Source organism: Osmia lignaria, chromosome 8, assembly GCF_051020975.1.
Source record: "Osmia lignaria lignaria isolate PbOS001 chromosome 8, iyOsmLign1, whole genome shotgun sequence".
NCBI lineage: Eukaryota > Metazoa > Arthropoda > Insecta > Hymenoptera > Megachilidae > Osmia > Osmia lignaria.
Window position 1 is genome coordinate 11189985 of NC_135039.1, and position 19821 is coordinate 11209805.

General features: G+C 38.4%; 4 protein-coding genes across 8 annotated transcripts; 3 read left to right on the plus strand and 1 right to left on the minus strand.

Moving 5' to 3' along the window:
• Positions 1-981: 981 nt before the first annotated feature.
• On the plus strand, positions 982-8371 carry LOC117608898 (uncharacterized). Of its 4 annotated transcripts, none has more exons than XM_034334641.2 (11): positions 982-1641; positions 2909-3113; positions 3181-3483; positions 3556-3949; positions 4027-4211; positions 4953-5042; positions 5105-5422; positions 6068-6305; positions 6377-6854; positions 7312-7606; positions 7689-8369. In XM_034334641.2, exons 2-11 carry the CDS (start codon positions 3078-3080, stop codon positions 7884-7886), a joined length of 2535 nt encoding a protein of 844 aa, XP_034190532.1. In that variant the 5' UTR covers positions 982-1641; positions 2909-3077; the 3' UTR covers positions 7887-8369. The 4 variants fall into 4 exon arrangements, with proteins under 4 accessions (XP_034190532.1, XP_034190533.1, XP_034190530.1 ...); XM_034334642.2 differs by having other exon boundaries at positions 1579-2404; positions 5123-5422; positions 7689-8371; XM_034334639.2 differs by having other exon boundaries at positions 1579-2404.
• Positions 8372-9481: 1110 nt separating this feature from the next.
• Positions 9482-12533, plus strand: LOC117608904 (uncharacterized). The gene is made up of 5 exons (XM_034334661.2): positions 9482-9878; positions 10155-10342; positions 10409-10701; positions 10766-11417; positions 11964-12533. Exons 2-5 carry the CDS (start codon positions 10189-10191, stop codon positions 12050-12052), a joined length of 1188 nt encoding a protein of 395 aa, XP_034190552.1. The 5' UTR covers positions 9482-9878; positions 10155-10188; the 3' UTR covers positions 12053-12533.
• A 60-nt stretch (positions 12534-12593) lies between these two features.
• LOC117608901 (ATP-binding cassette sub-family F member 3) lies at positions 12594-17417 on the minus strand. 2 transcript variants are annotated; one of them, XM_034334650.2, is made up of 9 exons: positions 16711-16729; positions 16524-16624; positions 16128-16314; positions 15726-16060; positions 15152-15647; positions 14861-15084; positions 13931-14295; positions 13112-13332; positions 12594-13029 (listed from the first exon to the last, which is right to left on the minus strand). In XM_034334650.2, exons 2-9 carry the CDS (start codon positions 16526-16528, stop codon positions 12883-12885), a joined length of 1980 nt encoding a protein of 659 aa, XP_034190541.2. In that variant the 5' UTR covers positions 16529-16624; positions 16711-16729; the 3' UTR covers positions 12594-12882. The 2 variants fall into 2 exon arrangements, with proteins under 2 accessions (XP_034190541.2, XP_034190539.2); XM_034334648.2 differs by having other exon boundaries at positions 12596-13029; positions 16519-16624; positions 16711-17417.
• Positions 17418-17425: 8 nt separating this feature from the next.
• On the plus strand, positions 17426-18897 carry LOC117608905 (uncharacterized). The gene is made up of 2 exons (XM_034334662.2): positions 17426-17560; positions 17648-18897. Exons 1-2 carry the CDS (start codon positions 17453-17455, stop codon positions 18224-18226), a joined length of 687 nt encoding a protein of 228 aa, XP_034190553.2. The 5' UTR covers positions 17426-17452; the 3' UTR covers positions 18227-18897.
• The last annotated feature ends 924 nt before the right edge of the window (positions 18898-19821 follow it).

A 19821-nucleotide genomic window follows, 5' to 3' on the forward strand; every position in this document is an offset into this window, starting at 1 on the left:
ATTGTTACTCGTTCGTTCTCTACATTGTAAATTTTCATGAATCTTACAGCACGTTAGCTATTTTAAATGCCATAATCAAATAGGACAATTAAAGTTAGAAAAATTGAACATCGTTACGGTTTAGTATAAACTAATACCATCTTCAGTTTTGCGTAAAACGTTCTCAGAATATAGGAACAGAAAGTTCGTACATTTTAAACTTTTAAATTTGTTACGCTTCATTTCATGTATCAAAATCGTCAAGTACTGTGAATACTTATCTCTAGGTATGTTACATGTGACAATCCACACATGACACGAGTTAACTTTATTATTAGGACTTGAAAAACGGATTTATTTATAAATTGTATTAATTGTTAATGTATATTAGAATCAATCTACTATATAGATTACTCTGTTATTTAAATAATTATTTAATTTATTGCCACTACCGTCGTACAGTCAACAGAAAATCGACGTTAGAGATTAATTTCTTTCACTGTCATTAGTCATTACCATTGACTTAATAAAAGCCATATTGGACTATCGTTATATTGTATATACATCAATCCCCAATGCAACCTTGCTTTCATTATATAATATTCCTTATATGTTTTACATGAAATTAAGAATAATGAATAATTATCATTGAATTTATTTTTAAATTTATAGATTCTGTAACTATTACTATTGGAAACATACATATATATTGTATATACATCAATCCCCAATGCAACCTTCCTTTCATTATTATAATATTCTTTAATGAATAATTATCATTGAACTTATTTTTAAATTTATAGATTCTGTAACTATTACTATTGGAAACATACATATATATTGTATATACATCAATCCCCAATGCAACCTTCCTTTCATTATTATAATATTCCTTAATGAATAATTATCATTGAAGTTATTTTTAAATTTATAGCTTCTGTAACTATTGCTATTGGAAACATACATATATATATATATATATATTGACCAGATCAATACATCAACCAAAGGCTCCACATAAAAGAGAAAAAAGTAAAAAAAATATTGTTGAAAGTAAGTTGAGTGGCGAGCAGCCTTCAGCCTGCTTCAGCCTACGACCACATCTATTCACGGGCTTCATACATGGCCAACTAAAGAGATTCGTGAAGCACGGTTATTATGAAAAGAAGGGCGGCGGCATAGCGAGGGAGTACAGCTCCTCCCTTCTCGGGATCGTCATCTGACAATCAGTGTTCATAGTGATTGGAGGAAGAGAGAGTATAGCCTTATAACAACAAGGTAACAGCGTTCGCGACCCCGCTGAAAGCGTGGCCCTGACCGAGGGGGACTGGTAAAAAGAGGGGAAGGAAGGCCAGAGAAAGTAGGAGGTGTGCATCGTTTATCCCTCTTCGACAGGGTGGGCGTCCGACGGTTCCTGCGTACGCCCCTGTCTAACAAACCTCTGCTCGCGGCTAGCTATCGCGAGGCGAACGCGACCAATCAGCTCTCTCGTACGATCACCTCGCAGACGGCGACGTTGCCACCTCGTGTACCGCCCCACGGCGAAAGTAGTCCTCTCGTAGCGGTATTCGTAGCCTTGTGTTCGCGAGGGACGGCCGACCAACACGTTGCGGGTCTACGGTGCACGTGTTGAAATCACGTTGAAATTGGATCGTGTGCCAGGTGATCTAGAATCGTAGAGGAATATCGTTTCACGTCGTGAACATTTCAGTGAAATTGATCGGTAAAGAGATTTCACCTCGAAAGCATCGAACGGTCGGGAGAGAATGTTGGCTTGTCCCATATCCGCACTTTTGGCGGCAGTTTCAAACGTAGCGTCGATTCCCTAGTGTACCGTAGAAAAGAAATCTAGTTAAATCGGTGGTAAATAATTAAATTCAACGTCTAGTTTTCTCTCGAATAATATCTGAATCACGTTTGAAAAAGAAAAACAGATTTTCAACGACACCAGGCGGACGTATCGGGGAAAGAAGGAGGGCATAGATTGTCGACCGCGATCACTGGCTACGTAGTGCGCGCGCGCGTACAACGCTGGACGCTCGTATGCGTATGTCGTGTTTGTAAAACGCGTTCGATCGAACTTATTTTTGAATGAACATCGAACGATGTATTTATTGTTCCGTCGACGTATTATTACAAAAATTTCGTAGTTTATAAACACAAGCCCGTCGAAATAATTCGTTGCGTCGTATAATGGCCGCCTCGAAAACTAACAGCTGAGACGAAGAGATGAAGAAACAGGAAGCGTAGCGGCGTTGAAAAGGGTGCATTTCTCTGGTCGACGAGGGGGAATAAGGCATCGACGAGAGGGCAGACTGGTGTTTCCGTAGTGAAGCACGTGCTGGTTCGCGAGTTAGGTGGAGTCCCATGTGCAAAGTGGGTGGAGGCTGAATCGTCAGGCTGCCAGCCTTCCCCGTTATCGCAGGTACGCGAGTGTGCGAGTAAACCGACGGCCGACAAACGACCGAGTGGGCGGGTGTGACGACACATCGTGCGCTTCTGTGTCGGTGGCTATGCGCGTCCTTGCCACGGAGCGTGATATTTCGAGGGGGGCGGGTGGGGCGGCAGGAACAGGGGCGTAGAGAGGCGGTCCTCAATTGGGTTCTCGAGGAGTGCTCTCTGGCCTTCTTTGTCTTTCGAGAGAGCGGTCTTCGCACGTGTCGATATCGTTTAAGTCACTGGATCCTTCCTACTCGTTAGACGCCTGAAGGGTGGTTAGGTTTCGCGTATAACGATCGATTCGAGAAACTAACCTTAAAGTGGTTGGATTTTCGTTGAAAATATTGCTTTTAAATAAGGAGAAAGAGAAAACGATCCAGATGCAGTCCTCGAGCGTGAGGGACATCGCGGTTATAACTAAGTCGGTGAAAATCCATGTTTTAATTAGATACGCAATTAAGTAAGGTTTAACGCAGAAATTAATTTTCAGATTAAACGCTCGCGAGGCGAGCGTTTTTACCTATCGTTTACTGAAGGGTCAACCGGATTCTGTATAGCGAAGAATGGATTCCTAGCATAGAGGTGTTTCCACGTAAAATTAGCGTTGACGTCGTCTCGTTGTTTGTGTTGGAAAGGAATATTCGAGGAATATTGTCATCATGAAGCGAAGCGTAGATGGAAGAAATATCAACCAGGTAAGATAAGCGAGGAGTGTTGTTTAATAATTTTAATAGAGATAAGAAAATAATAATTTATTCCCAGGAGGAGATCGAAGATCATGACCCCCTGCAAGTGCAACAGCAACAAGAGGAAGCCGAACAGCAACAGCAGCAAATGGAACAACAAACTGCCCAACCTCAGATTCGATTCCTAAGTGCGAACGTTCTGCAACAGCTGCAGCAGCAGCAGGACGTTCAACAGCAAGCGCAGCAGCAACAACAGCCGCAAGTCATTACGTTGCAGCAATTGCAAAATTTTGTGCCTTTACAAACTCAACAACCGCAACACGATCAGCAACGAGCACAGACAATCTCTGTGCAGTCTCTGCCGCAGCAGTTCTTACAGGTATAGAATTATTAGGCTTTAGGGAAGGATTAAGTATGATAAGGTTTTTAAAATGTACGATAATTATCTAAGGGTGCTCAACTGATAAGCACTCAAGCTCAAGCTGCCCTTCAACAACAACAGCAACAATCTCAGCAGCAGCAGGCGCAACAGTCACAGCAGCCGCAACAGCAGCAGCTTAGTTATAGCGTTATACCACAGATGCAAACTGTAAATATAGATGGTCAAGAAGCACTTTTTATTCCTTCTTCCGCCATGTCTGCTGCGAGCCATCATCAAAGTCAGCCCACCATGCAATTCGCTACTGCTAACGGACAGCAAGTTCAACTTGCCAGTCAGCAAGTACAGTTGGCTAACGGGCAAACCATCATCACGCCTCAACCAGTTAGTTTAATAAGAGCACCTAATGTCTTTCCTACTTCTATCATACAAAATATTACTGGACAAACCGTTCAGCTACCAACAGGTTTGTACTCTTCAGCTGAAAAGCGACATAGATATTGTAAAGAATTGAAGACTGTAATGTTGCTGTTTATGTTACAGGGCAAAGCGTGCAAGTTAGACCGCTTCAATTTCCTATGCAACATGTACAGCAAACTGTCCCTGTACAAGTACCAGTTACTGCTAGTAACGGTCAAACTGTATATCAGACTGTTCATTTTCCTGTTCAAGCGCTGTCCAGTGTTTTCAATGTGCCTACCACACAGATGATACCACAGATTACCCAAGTACGTGCAATATATGAGAACAAACCTTTTAATTAACTCTTAACATACCAAGGGGGTCCTCGAAGGTTCCCAGAGAGTGATTTTTGGTGATTCTGCTGTAACTATATCAGCACATTTATTCTTGATTTTTATATGCATCCAGGATTTGTTTAAGATAAATATTACATAATTAGTCCTATAAAACGTTCGCTCAAAAATATGAAAAAGAATAAAAACACACTTGGGGATCCGGCAGAGCCCCGGTTGGTGTACTACGTTACATATTTAGATTGATTTATTTCTTCTTGAATGCATTAGCGTTTATGGCATAATAATGTGGAGGTGAGCGCGGGCCCTCCCATTTATGACCAGGCGGTTCCCTCGACTTTGAAATAAAAGGGAGCTGCTATCTTTAGGCCCAGAAAAGTCAGAAAAGTCTGCGGCCAACAATGCTTATTTAACTTAAATATATTTTTAGACACCCAAGAACCTAATTTGAGTGAACTTCCATGCTAAAATGTTGAGAAATTTAAAAAATCCTATGGGGTTCTCAGAAGACCCTGCTTGGTAAACAACGTTGACGACTTAGGCTTGAGTTAATTACATGAACCCTTGACTTTGTTTATTAATATTTTAAATTATAAATAGAATTATTGCCTCCATTTTTATTCTTGAAGAAATAAATCTAAAACAAATTTTCTTATTTAATTTTTATTTCATTTCTTAATTATCAAGCATTTATTTTTTATTATTTACTTACAGCAAATTCCACAAATGGCTCAAATCATCACACCGAATGGACAAATACAGCAGGTCCAAATTGCCAACATACCACAGCTTCAAAGTTTACAGGTAAATATGGATTAAAATAACTAGGTGATTGTATAGTTGTATTAAAAATCATGATACTGCAGAGTCAACAAGTGACGCAGGTAGCTCAACAAGTTGCTCAACAGCAAGCGCAACAGCAAGTAGTTCAGCAGCAAGCACAGACACAAGTAGTACAGTCTGTGCAACAGCAACAGCAAGCAGCTCAAGCCCAAGCGCAGCAGCAGCAGCAGCAGCAACAACAGCAGCAGCAGCAGGTGCAACAAGTTGTTCAACAAGTCATACAACAACAGCAGCAGCAGCAGCAGCAGCAACAAGTTCAGCAGGCACAGCAGCAATCATCCACACCATCGTCGACTATAGCCACATGGAGTACAACCGTATCAACTCCAAGCAATGTTCAGGTAAATGGTAAATGAATTGATGACTATGGTGGAATATCAGGGCTGAACCTGAGATTTCGGGGGTCCTGGCGGGGCCCCTTCACATATATGACATGTATGTACCTCAAATAAAATTTATAAAATTAAAATTAAAGCTTGTATAACTAATTTAGATCTGCATTCTTAGATGCAAAATCGTCTTATGAGGGCCCTGGACCTTAGGGGACCCTAGGAGACCACCTAGTCTGCCTAGGCCCAGGGCCGGCCCTGTTTTTCAAAGCACAATTAATAATTGTAATTTTAGATTTAGAATAATTGCAATATGGCCTTTCAAAGCATCATTAATAATTGCAATTTTAAATTTAGAATAATTGCAATATGGCGTTTCAAAGCATCATTAATAATTGCAATTTTAGATTTAGAATAATTGCAACATGGCCTTTCAACAGGGCCGGCCCTGAGATTTCGGGGGTCCTAGGGGGGCCCCTTCACACATATGACATATATGTATCTCAAATAAAATTTATAAAATTATAGTAAAGCTTGTGTAAATAATTTAGATTTGCATTCTTAGATGCAAAATCGTCTTACGGGGATCCTGGACCTTAGAGGGCCCTAGGGCCGGCCCTGTGGAATATGTATTTAAACATCCCTGGTTTATTACAGGTACTTGGTATCGGTGCGCTTGGAAGATCAGTTGCGGGTAATGGAAGCGTAATCACGACAAAGGATGGGCAGAAAATCGATGTGCAAACGTTATCAGCTTTAACGAGACCACCGGAAGCTGTCGAGGGGGATATAAAAGTAACTAGCATCGATGCAAGACAATTAGCTAGCGGTCAAGTTATACATATTCCCACTGCTCAGTCGACACAGTCCGCTGTCCAACCTATTACCATCGCAGGTCTCTTTCTAAATAGCTAATGTGATTTTATTTTGTGTGAGAGAGATGTTCAAACATTGCATATTTTCTAGGGGCACAAGCGCAACAGCTAACTTTAATCCCAGCCTCCGCGTTAGCAAATTTAACCGCCCAGCAAGGTAACATGATGAGGGGCGTTGGTAGCGGAGGCATAATGCAACTTCAACCTGCCGGCGGAATAAACGCGACAAACGGTTTTCTTCAGTCGATACCCGTGCAAAATATTCCAGGCTTGGGTAACGTCCAAGTTATACCCGCGAGCGCCCTTCAGCCTGCTACCGTTCAAACTTTACCCGCGACAGCGGGCGCGCCCATCGTAGCTGCACCAACAGTGCAATTAGATTCGAACGATCCAACGAAATGGCAGATTCTGCAGACTCTTCAATCTAACAATACTTTATCGACCCCTGCTCCGATTTCTCATCAGCATCAAATAAATACCACACCGTCTACGAACATTGAAACTGATTCCAACAAGCAGCATCGTAGAAGAGTCGCTTGCACTTGTCCAAATTGTGGTGATGGTGATAGGTAAGTCTATTTTCAAAGATGTTTCTTCTGATTAGTGGCGGCTCGCGTATAGGCACTGTGGAACTGCAGCACCCACTATTTCCACTTGATATTATCGATAACATTTAATATAACGAGTCCTTTTTTTCTTTAATTCTTTCTTTATACTTGTACAATATATAATCCTTAAGTTTAATGTTAGTAGTTATCCCCTAGTTTATGAAAAAGATAGAAAAATCTTTGTATGGAACTGTGCGCTTCGAAGTTCCCGCGGCGTGGTGTTCGACCGTGTGCGCATGCGCACATGGGAAGCTGCGCGCGAGGCTGCGCGGGAGAGAGCACTATCCCTTCCGTAATGGTGGTTTTTTTAAAACAAATGCTAACAATTTTCTGGAGCAGCATCCCCACTAATTTTAGCTACGAGCCGCCACTGCTTCTGATGTTTCATCAATTGTACATTTTTTATTCATTTGTACAGGAACAGAGATATGACCAGGAAACGGCAACACGTTTGCCACATAGCTGGGTGTAACAAAGTATATGGAAAAACGAGCCACCTTCGAGCTCATTTGAGGTGGCACACCGGAGAGCGACCGTTCGTTTGTAGTTGGATATTTTGCGGTAAGAAATTCACTAGGTCCGACGAACTTCAGAGGCATCGCAGAACCCATACAGGAGAGAAAAGGTTCCAGTGTCCTGAGTGTACGAAGAAATTCATGCGATCGGATCATTTGACGAAACACATAAAGACACACACGAAGATTCGAAGTACGGTAAGAAGATTTCTATTCTCTGGGGGAAAATGGATGAAGAAAATGGGTTTGATTAATGCTGATGATATTATTTATGTTGTAGGAAGCAGCTACTTCCACGCAAGAAGGTTCTTCCGACAGTCAGTCTTCTACAGAAGAAAAAATTATTATTGCTCTTCACAAAGATACAGAGCAAACCGACATGGTGATTTCGGAGCCAATTGACGATATAAAACCTCAAACTGGGAATCATGTAACGGGTTCGTCTGCCACGGAGAACTTAGGAGTAAATGTTGGTTGAACGTTGATTGTTGGCGTTACGTTACGACATCGGTGGAAGATTAAATTTATTAATAATCGTAACGTTGCATTGTTTACGGCAGTTAGTAAGAGTTATTGCAATTATTTTCTGCGACTAAGCGAAAGAGAGAAGGAAACATTCTACAGGGATTATCATAGCTCATAGCGCATAATCTATTTTTGTACTGAAAAGATGAAATCTGTAAATATGTACATAATTGTATATTACTGTAAAAAAAAAAAACACTTTTACACAAAATGAATTTTACACTTATAAACAGTTTTTGATATTACGGCGTGTAGAAATGTTCAGTCTTTCACCTTATTATAGCGAAATCTTTATTGCACGTAGTGACAATAATGTTACGTTGATCTTTTCAGCCATGATAGTTCGATAGATAATAGAAAGAATAAGGTAAGATGTTTTGCATTTTTACTTTTAGTTATTCGGATAAAAGATGTTGAGAATTTTTATTGAAGAAAAGCTATTGTATCGTTTATATCTGTATGTTAATTGTATGTTAACTACATTTTTGAACGAATGATATTATATCCGAACTAACATATCTTGTATTTTTTACAATTCTTTTAAACATATATATTATGTTTTCAACATATATTAAGTGTACAAATTAATTCGGTACCTTTGATATTACACTTTCTTAATTACTATTTTAAATTCGAATATTTTCCCGCGCTTTTGTGAATTTTAAAAATGGCGCGAGAATATGATTTCGATAATTGTAGTTACTATAACTTCTTAAAAATAAGTCACCGAAAAAAAGAAAAGGCACCGAATTAATTTGTACACCTAACACTAAATACAGGTTTCCATTTATTAAACGTTTAGAGATTGTTTGCAAACTATGAATATTTTTCATTATCGTATTAATTTAATTCTTAATTTTCTCAAGAATTTGTCATTTCTCTAATTTTTAATAAATGTAACGTCAGAAAATGACGGCGTTATTTATTATTCTTGTTACATAGGCGAATATATAAAAGGAAACAATTATGCCTGTATACAGAGTGTTTCATAACTCCTGTAACATCCGGAAATGGGGGGTTGCTGGGGTGATTCTGAACAACTTTTTCCTTTACCAAAATGTTGGTTGAAGCTTCGTTTTTGAATTATTAACGAAAAATACTGGCCAATCAGAGTGCGCGTAGAGCGCGCGCTCAACCATCGAGAGCGTTGGGTTTCAACCGCGCTCGATCATGGTCGTGAACAAATGCATTGGCACAGCGTGGGTATCGAAGGAAGCGTGCAACAAATGTTACATCGTCTTAAATTAAGAACAATGTGGAATTATTCGTTATTCATGAATATCGAATGCGTTTGTCAATGCGTTTGTTCACGACCACGATCAAGCGCGGTTGAAAGCCATCGCTCCAGTGGTTCAGCGCGCGCTCTGATTGGCCAGTGTTTTTCGTTAATAACTCAAAAACGAAGCTTCAAACGACATTTTGGTAAAGGAAAAAGTTGTTCAGAATCACCCCTGCAATCCCCCATTTCCAGGAATTACGCGAATTCCGAGACACCCTGTAGAATGTTCAAAAACGGATGTGCGTTTCTCTAACGGAAAACGAGGATGTAGATCTCTTTTCCGTAACCAATGAAGCGAGAGTTACAGGAGAAGATGATCGTTCTCGTTTTACTAGCACGTCTTTAAGATTTCGCAGGTGTGGTGTATTCCAGTGTATTTCAAGTGTACTCGACGTGGTCATGTTCGATCGAATATGACTCGTCAGTGCTATAAACAAACGGTCGACTGTTATCGGGATGTTCACTAATTCGATCATCCATCCGGATGACGAATCAATATAGATTTCTAATCGTAAAAAGATATTACTATATTTAAATTGTTCCGTACTGGAAAATTTTGGAATGTTGTGGGTTCCGTTTGTTCATAGTGAGTCAAAAACAGACACAAAGTGCGGTACTTTCAAAGACCATCCTACAGTAAGAGGATTATCCTTCTGTTAATTTTAGGTAAACACAATTTGGAATTCTTATTCATTCGTATCTACGATAACCGTATTTAGAACGCGTGATTTTAATGTAAATTAAGAGCAACGAACAGAAAGAATATTAATACTCCTTTCTTTGTTAACCTAATTGTAACGTTTTCTGTGTAGGAGTTCTAATCTTATCTTTAAAATATACTTCAGTGACTGTATCCTTTTTTTCCATTTATAATTTAATTTTGTAATATTCATGGAGGTCTGCGTCTGAAAACTGACCATTTATTTTATATATTTTCATCAGGGGCACAGAATATTTTTGTAAAAATTGAACAAGGATGCCTGCGCCGCCTCCTCCTCCGCCTCCTGTTTTCAACGCATCCAGTTCGGGTGCAGGAGAACAAGACAGGAGTTTACTTCTTCAATCGATTAGAGCTGGGAAGGCTTTAAAGAAAACTGTAACTGTAGATAAGAGCGCGCCTGTAGTTAGTGGTAGGTTTAAATATACCTGAATTTTATTATTCTTGATTTTATTAACCTAATTCATTATTCTTTTAGGTAGAGTAAAAGGTGAACCAGGAAATTCTTCCTCGAATAACAGGGAAAATAACAATTCTAGTGCAATAGCTGGTGGTATTAATACAAGTAATGGAGGACCCATAGGACTAGGCGGTTTATTTTCTAGTGGCATGCCTAAATTAAAGCCCACAGGGCTCAGGGCATCCTCGGGTGAGAAGGACACTAGTAATGTAAATAATACAAATTTCGGTCAAACGACCACTTCCAGTGTAAAACGAGGTCCTCCTCCGGTTCCACCTCCTGCCACACAAAAGCCACAAATGTTTGCTCAGGTATAAACATTGAAATAAATACATTGATGGATCCATTATAAAATTGGAATATTTAATATTGTAGAAAACCAGCTCGTTGCCAGGACAGAGTACCACAGATTCTGGCAGCTCCAATTCAGAAGCACCTAAAGGATTTGGGAAACCAACTGTTGCGCCCAAACCACCTCCAACTTCATCGGCTACATTGCACAAACCATCTCCACCTCCCAAAAAGTTGAATTTAACCAGCGGAGGAAGCGTATCAAGAGCACAAAGTATGCGACTACCCAGATCACCTCCTGTGCTTGCTCCAACTCCGCCATCCCTCCACCAGTCCCAGGATTACTTGAACGAGAGCCAACCAAGGCCGACGAATCGAATTCTTAGACCTCCGGTTGCCAAACCACCCTCCCCACCTACTTCTAGAGCGAATAATTCAACCACCACAGCAACCAGGGTTGCGCCTCCGCCACCTTCTAGGGTGACGGTCAGCGCGCCCTGTATACCGCCTCCACCCCCTCCGCTTCCCCATCGTCCGGCTCCTACCCATCAGAGACTGGCCCCGCCACCTCCACCCCCGCCAACACCCCCAACGAGAAGTTCTTCCATGCGCAACGGGCAAAGCATGAGTACTCTGGACATAGAGGTACGATTTGCGGACATGTTTCATTCTATTGCGAGTTTTCCACCGCCAGAGGCGTTTAAAGGATTCACAAAAGTCTACAGCAGCAGAAACGGTGAGAATGATGTATTTAAAAAGCTGTCGCATTCTTACCTGCATCTTAATATCAGACAATACACATCTGCGTTGTTTCTGTAAGTTTGAATTCAAGCTAGGAAATTGTTGTACACGTTTTCATTTCTATAAATATACACAGAGCTTGTTCATTGATTCTCCTGTGATTTATCGTTTGATGAATCATCATGCTTGAATGCTGCATGCTTTTATTGAACGTTCATTCGTGAATGTAATATTTATCTGAGCAAGGATTAAAAATAAAGACACGCTTTAATTGCTTACCACAGTTTGTTTATGTATCGCAGTACACTAGGCAGTTCAGTGAGAAATTGTTAATAAATTATATTGACACTGATACGCCAAGTATTTTAACATTGCAGTCATAAGTAAGCTACTTTAGTTTTTTCTCTTGACAAATACACATCAAGATTCCACTGCATGCAGTTAATGCTAATCACAATCACCTGATCATTGAAGGAAGGTATATATAATTAATGTTTGTATTTATTAAGAGGGAAGTAATGGAAGTGTTTAAAAATTCCAGCGGCCAAACAGCAAGCTCCTGCGCCACCTATGCAAATGTCTTCTTTATCCAATACAATGGTACCATTAAACACATCGTCAGGGGGTTAATTGTGGCAGCACAACTTCTTTGGCACATTAAACGTTTCAAGTAATTTGTTTTATTTATATATGTTAGTTTTAATGATTTTTCAAAACATTATTACAACGAAAGGATTAGACGAATGAAAGATGCATATATAAAACCAGACGAAAGTAAAACTATTACTATATGACTATTATAAAGCGTTGATCTTAATTTCATAATTTATTAACTCTACGTTTCATGTGAATATAAAAACACTGTTAATTGTTATGGCATAAAGACTGTGTTAAATTAGAACACGTTGGTTTATAAAACCATGAGTGTTTAAATTAAATAATCATACGATCAGACTAGAGTGGTATAATTTTTCAACGACAACAGAGAGGTACAGTTTTAAAAATATCTAAACGGTTGATCGTGTAGATATTTATCAGTGTAATCTATTCTAAAGGTTTTATAAATGAAAACAAACTGTTACATAATTTTATTTATAACAATGACTTTTTATTATTAACTAATGTACAATATTAAATATCAGAGTTTTAGTTATAACTGACAGTTGAACGATGTGAAACTTTCTTACAATAGATTGAAGATTCAGTCTATTTTCTTGTTAATTACGAATAATTTGTAATTTCCAGATGATCGTATTTAAAATATCGAATACAATTTCTGTGGCAGTTAATAAATATGTATATCAAACATGCATTGCCCTTGATACAGTAAAGAATACGTTACAATCAAGTGAATTTTTCTCTTGCATTTATTTCCATCATTATTCAATTGAAATTTTCACATCGGTAACTTCGTACAGGACAATGCAAAGCGAGAATGAAATTTAAATTAAAACAAATCTTTAAACTTCGAGTTCCTTTTCAATGATCCTACGGTACTCGTCGAAACCTCCCTCGATACACCGTACAGAACCCTGTGTGCATACCCAGAGTTCGGTACACACCATGCGAATTAATCTTTCATCGTGCGAAACTAATATCACGCCCGCCTGAAAGGGGAAATAAATAATTGTTTATAAATATACAAATTTTATATGTAACGCGACGAACGAATGAGAAAAAAGAAATTACTTGACAGGTATTTAATGCTTTTCCTAAAGCCTCGATCGACTCGATATCAAGATGATTCGTAGGCTCGTCGAGTACTAAAAAGTTTGGCGTAGCGGCGGACATCAACGCGAACGCGACCCTTGATTTCTGTCCACCGGATAAGGAGCTGATAGACTGTAAAGCTAATTTACCGCTTACTCCAAAACTTCCAAGCATTCTTCTATATTCTTCAACCGGTTTTCCTGGAATTGATAAGAAAGTTAATTTACAAAAGTAATTCAACGTTAAAAGGTTATATCTAGTCAGAGCGATTTTGCAAGCATTTTTTTTTTTTTAAGATTTTGCATTTATTTTAATGAATCTTTTTACACTGAATTAACCTATTTGCTACCACGATTCCCAAATGGGGATCATTTTTTTTATCACTTGCAATAGGATTATATTAAATAAAATGTTAAATAAAAATTTGGCAGTTAATGGGTTGTTATTTATTTTTTACAAAAATATTGATTTGTCTGACTGATCATGTGAAATCAAAAAGCAATGAAGATTTAGTTAATATAAGGTAAAATCTTGTCTTTAATCAAAGGAATAAGCAAAATATCATGTTTGAACAAAATGGCGACTTCTCAACAAAAAATTTCGATTAAAATAAAATAAATGCAAATGTCTTTCCAACAAAAAAAATGAAAAATCCCTTTTTTCGGACTCCTAACTAGGTATAACCCCTTAACCCATTAACTGCCAAATTTTTTTTGTTGAAATTTTTCCAAAATCCCCAAATGGGGATCGTGGCAGCTAGTGGGTTAATTAATGTATACAGCGAAGCAGGTAGAATACCTGGAAAATGCTTCTGCAATAATTCAACCGGACACGACTGCATGTCCAATTGATCCACGTGATGTTGGCTGAAGTATCCGAACTTCAAATTTCGATGAACGTGCACGGTGCCCCGGGTCGGGCTCAACGCACCGGTTATTATTTTTAAAAGCGTAGTTTTACCCGCTCCGTTCTCCCCTACGATGCAAATGCGAGATTGCAAGCCGGCCGTTAAATTCACGCCCCTGAGTATGTACGATTCGTCGCTGCCCCCGGTGTAGCTGAAGGACACTTCGTTGAGTTGCAATATCGGAGGACTTAATGGCTCGACATCCGGGAAGCGAAGCGTTACTTCTCCTTCTTTCTCCATTGGTTTCAATTCTTCCCTGTTAAAAGTAATAATATTTGTTATATTCCATTTAAATCGTAGCGTGCGGGTACCCGATATTACGGGCTCGGGCGGACTCGGAAAAAATCGGGCGGACTCGGCCGGGTGTCCGATACATGCGTGCAGTCGGGTGGCCCGACTGTTTCGGGTCGGGTCGGATAAAGTCGGGCGGATTCAGACGAGCTCCCGCGGGCCGCGGTCCCCGACCCAACTCTTGTGTACTTGTCAATGCTTGCAATAAGCACGTTCAAAATCTATTGGAATGAAATTCATTTCAAATAAATTCGTTGCAAGTATTATTTTCCCGCATAAAAATTATCTTGTTCCAAAATTCCACGTAAAACAGATTTTGCACGTGCTTACTGCAAGTATTAACAAGTACATAAGAATCAGGCCGCGGGTGCTCGTCCGAACCTGCCCGACTTTATCCGACCTGACCCGAAACAGTCGCGCTACCCGACTGCGCGTACGTATCGGACTCCCGCCCGAGCACGCCCGATGTTTTCCGAGCCGACCCGAATAGTCGGGCCGCACATCACTACACTACGATGCTTCCAACTTACAGTTTGTTTAACATCTTTATTTTACTCTGTACACTAGAAGCGCGATTCGCGTTGTATCGGAATCGGTCGATGAATTCCTGTACGTGCGCTCTCTTCGCTTGCTGCGCTTCGTATTCTCTCTGTTGATTTCTCTCGCGTTCCCCTTTGGTTTTCGAGAACTGTTCGTAATTGCCACGGTACGCCTCTATCTTTTGCCCTTTCAAATATAATATATCCGTGGGTACCTATTACCAAGTATATTATTAAATTGAATTCATAATTGTCCTGGGTAAAGGTACTTTGAATTCGTACCGTGTCTAAGAAGTTTCTATCGTGAGAGACTACGAGCAACGTAGTAGGCCACGATTGTAAATACTTTTCTAACCAAAGTATCGCTTTAATGTCAAGCATGTTCGTAGGTTCGTCGAGTAACAGAAGGTCGGGCCTGGAGAACAGGGCACGCGCAAGGGCGAGTCTCATTCTCCAACCGCCTGAGAAGGCTTTCGTCGGCCATGATTGTCTTTCAACGGTGAATCCGAGACCTGTTAATATCGTACTGGCTCTAGCGGGCGCTTTATCTACTTCGGCTAGCTGCATCGCTTCGTATACTCTAGCTAATTCTTCACCCAACGTATCCCTTGCCTTCACGTTCTTTTCTATGGCCGCCTGCAGTTCTGCTTCTTTGCTGAGCAACATACTTCTCTCTTGATCGCATTCTAATACAGATTCAAGGGCAGAGGTCTCGTCGCCGGCGACTTCTTGCTCCACGTGCAGTACTCTTATATGAGACGGTATTCTCAATTGTTTGCTGCGATAATTAATATACCATATAAATATAATACACGGTATTCGAATACAGAAGACAATATTGTGAAAATATTAATACCTAGATATCATTCTTAACAAAGTAGTTTTACCAAGCCCGTTTCTCCCGATAAGACCATACCGCCTACCAAAGGCGAGCGTTAAATCAGCTCCTTGTAACAAAATTCGATCACCGTACGCTACATCAAAGTTTTCTATTCTAATATCCTGAGTCTTATTTACACTGCCCTTGTTTTCCATTCTGCTATCCTTCTTGCTGGTCATCTGGCTCGCGCTAGCTGATTCTATGCCACAGCTAACTGTATTAACGCGTCCAGTTGATTCATTGTTATTTCGTTTCTCTTGTTTCTGCTGTAACTTTGCCTCCGCCTTCTCCAATTTCTTAGCATCTACTTTCTGTTAAATAAAATTTGTGCCGTATAAGTATCGATGAAGTACTTGGATTTGTTGAATAAATATTTACCATGGCATCGTCTCTAGTAGTAACCCATATACTTTTTATCTGTTCTACTTGAGCTTCTAAAGTGGCAGCCATTGATCCTAAATGAATAGGTGCATTTAATACTTTGTTCACACCATTCTTTTTTCTTTCCTCGTTTTCGTCGTTTGAATTTCCTTTCAACATTTCCAATAATTTCACGCATATTTGCCTAAACGTAAAAAAATTCCAAATTTAAATAGCAGCAGAAATTATGTAAGAATACTATAAAGTTAAGGAACAAATGTAGGTGACAACTAATTATTATACGTAATTGTAGCGTATCGGTTCACAAACACGGTAATAACAGTGAATTGAACGATACCGATATCTGTTTAAACGGTAAAAAATGACAAGTGTGAACACATTTACAGACCTAACCTCATTCTCTGGTTTTTCCTCGACCTCGTGCAGTACTTCACCTATCGCTTCGTAAACCTCGTCACCATCTTCGAAATCATCTTTCGAACTATCCAAAATACCTATTCAAAGACAAACATTCGTATTATTCATAAATTAGAAAAATGATGTGTCTCGTAATTTGTAGGTTATTTCTCGAAAAGTATACCTTCCACGTATTGATACAAATCATCATCTATCGTAGGAAATTGGCTACGAATGTATTCTCCACAAACCGCCATACTAATGAACGTGTTCAACGAAAATGTCAAAATAAATTTACTCGTTGAATTTACAAAACGGTATATTACTTGACAGAACAGACGTCAAGATTCTATCGAACACTGGAAACACATGTTCGACGCCATTTTACAATGGAGTGCTGCAGTCAACATATCATCCAGATAAATTAATTTCAGTTCGTCTGAATTTTTAATACGCTCGATGTACACGCGTTTACACACGTGATATTTTTATAATTGTTTATAAGTAATAATATTTTATGGAATTTTCATGTAACATGGATATATATATATTTTATATAAAAGCTGATGGTAGAGTCGCCATTTTGAAGCTGTCAAAAACGATTCTTGCCATTTGATTGTGTGCGGTATCTTCCTTCGGTTTTTGACTTTGACATTCGAACAACTTACCATTTAATTCTTTAATTATAAGGTAATCATGGTGTAAAAAGTGAATGTAATCGTAGAAGATGGAGATTTTTAAAAATTGATCGGACGTACGACAGGTATTGAGAGAAAGATGGACGAAATTGAAAGCGCTACAAATTTTTACAATGTCAATTTTATTTCTTCCTTCATGATCGTTCAGTAGTACCGTTCACACATTTCTGTTCATTTATCTAAATTATTTAAGAAGGGAACAATACAGTTATACACAAAATAGAGAAAATGGCGACCGATATCGAGGAATCAGATACCGACGATCATGAAAGACCAGCTCCACCGAAACGTCAATGCACAAGACTCGTTAAGGTCAATGAAACAATGTGGGATATGGTAATTATAGAATATAATCTTAACAGTTCATATTTTTCATCCATCAGTTTATATCTATAATTTTTCTGTGAATACTTGATTTTTTAGGAGAACAGTTTGAATGAAAGCGAAGAAATACAGGATGCAGAGAATGTTGAATACGATGATGCAGAAAGGCACGCAAGAGAAAAGTTAAAAAGATGGCAAGCTTGCCAGGTGGCCAAGGGATACGTAGATAATACTATCAATAAATTTTTAGAAAACTATATCACGAGAACGATCTCTCTAGAAGAATCCAGGTGTCAGTTGTTCAGAGGAAACGATATGGAGGATACAGCAGTTATGATGGCAATTCGTAATCATGGACTAGTTCAATCGGCAGGGATCGTTTCTCAGTCGGATGCATTTTACAGTGATAAAGCCCCGGGATATTGGACCAACAACGAATATCCTGATGTACATTGTTCCTGTCCTTCTAATTACATCCAAGTTGGAAATTCAGTAGCCACTACGTCTACGGATTCTTTGAGATTGGAAGATTCAAAGGATGTAGACGAGTACAGTGGATGCGATTGGGATTTAGATAAAATAGATGAGAACAATCAACAAGAAAACTTCCTAGAAAGAGCTGTAGCGGAAGCTATTAAGAAAAAAGGTCTTAGCACGCTCAGTGTTGATTATGGTTGAAGAAACTGAACCATATTTCATCCTACAGTATGTTTACGTAATAGCATCGGGTATAATTTTTTATCTTGGCAAATCTATTTCGATTTGTATGAAAAATTTAATAGATGATATTCATCAGAAGGTATACAGATAGTTCTAATTAAGGAATTGTACTCCACCGAAGGAAACATTCTGATGATCCATCTGTTTCTTCATCCATTATATCTTGATACTACTTACGCATAGATATATAAACATTTATGTGCTAGATCAGAATATTTTCAACGAGAATCTAGATTTCATTAATACATAACAGAAGATAGAAATAGTTCCAGGTTTTCAATGGGTATGATTTTTACCATATCTATTTGATGAAAAACAAGTAATTATTAATTATACATTTTCTTCTTTTTTCATTCAAAGTAAATTTAACATTCTAGAATCGTGGACGATTTGACGGGTAATTCGATAAAATAAATGTTTAAGGTATACATAGTAATTATCATTCTATATTTCAACATTATCATAATGTTAATTACTAAACGTTCAAGAATCCTTGTTCATTCCATACAGTATTGTATTGCTTCTATCCATTCCTAAAGGTAAATTGCAATTTTGTAAATTATAATTTTTAAGTATGTAAAAATGAATATTTTTCGCGTCCTTTTCGTTTTGTATACAAAAGGCCTAATAATATATATATATATATATATATATATATATTATATATGTAAATAGATTGTTACGTATTAAACGTATAAATAAATTTTCATTCATGTTACACGATGATATGTATCTATTGAAACATGTAACGAGCTCGGTATACATAGATCGTGTTTCTAGAAATTATAAATAAAAAAAAGATATAAACAAATTTTCGACCATGTTATTGCACAAGAATCGTCCGATGTGTTGAAAGTTCCCGAGTGAAAATTTATACCTGGATCAAGTGAAACGATTGTCCTGTACAGAACAATTTACTATATAACGGTATTTCGACAAAGATAAAACTCGTTTTCATATGAATTCCACAATTATTTTCTCTAGAATCTAGTTCCTTTCTAAAAGAATTTTATTTCTTGATTTACACCCCCGTTCATCGAGTTATAAAAAAAGTAAAAATTATTAACTTATTAATACCCAGAGTTACATTTAGTATTATGAGTAAATTTATTTTAAAATATTTAAAGAGAGTCGGTCACCGTATGCCGCAACGCGTAAGCGTCGACGACCTGACACGCGATATCGCGTGATCGGACATTTAGCATTAACAATAATATTTACAAGTATTTCCCTTACCAATAAAAAATATCGTTTTAAATATTAAATTTATTCAATTTCCGTGGAGTGGGGAATTAAAATAGGGGAAATATTTGAAGTTGACCGAGCCATGTTTAAAAACTCGGATTCGTGAAATCAGATAAAAATTGCGCGCAATGAGTTCGCATTATCTTAATATAGTTTATTTCTACATGAATAATTTACGATAAGTTAATAATCAATTTCCTAATTCAAATTTTCTCCAACTCGCTTTACTTTAATGCATCGGTGCTGCAAGCGGTCGACATGCAAAATCAATAACATGCATATTACTACGTGTCCCTTAAATAAAAAAA

Coding starts and splice junctions, on each gene's coding strand:
- LOC117608898 (XM_034334641.2), top strand. CDS start 3,078: ATGAAGCGAAGCGTAGATGGAAGAAATATCAACCAG. Junction 4,212..4,952: donor TGATACCACAGATTACCCAA/GTACGTGCAATA, acceptor ATTTACTTACAG/CAAATTCCACAAATGGCTCA. Junction 5,043..5,104: donor CACAGCTTCAAAGTTTACAG/GTAAATATGGAT, acceptor ATGATACTGCAG/AGTCAACAAGTGACGCAGGT.
- LOC117608904 (XM_034334661.2), top strand. CDS start 10,189: ATGCCTGCGCCGCCTCCTCCTCCGCCTCCTGTTTTCAACGCATCCAGT. Junction 10,702..10,765: donor AGCCACAAATGTTTGCTCAG/GTATAAACATTG, acceptor TTAATATTGTAG/AAAACCAGCTCGTTGCCAGG. Junction 11,418..11,963: donor AGTCTACAGCAGCAGAAACG/GTGAGAATGATG, acceptor TAAAAATTCCAG/CGGCCAAACAGCAAGCTCCT.
- LOC117608901 (XM_034334648.2), bottom strand. CDS start 16,783: ATGGCGGTTTGTGGAGAATACATTCGTAGCCAATTTCCTACGATAGAT. Junction 15,648..15,725: donor TTGTTAAGAATGATATCTAG/GTATTAATATTT, acceptor TAATTATCGCAG/CAAACAATTGAGAATACCGT. Junction 14,296..14,860: donor ATAAAGATGTTAAACAAACT/GTAAGTTGGAAG, acceptor TACTTTTAACAG/GGAAGAATTGAAACCAATGG.
- LOC117608905 (XM_034334662.2), top strand. CDS start 17,453: ATGGCGACCGATATCGAGGAATCAGATACCGACGATCATGAAAGACCA. Junction 17,561..17,647: donor ATGAAACAATGTGGGATATG/GTAATTATAGAA, acceptor TTGATTTTTTAG/GAGAACAGTTTGAATGAAAG.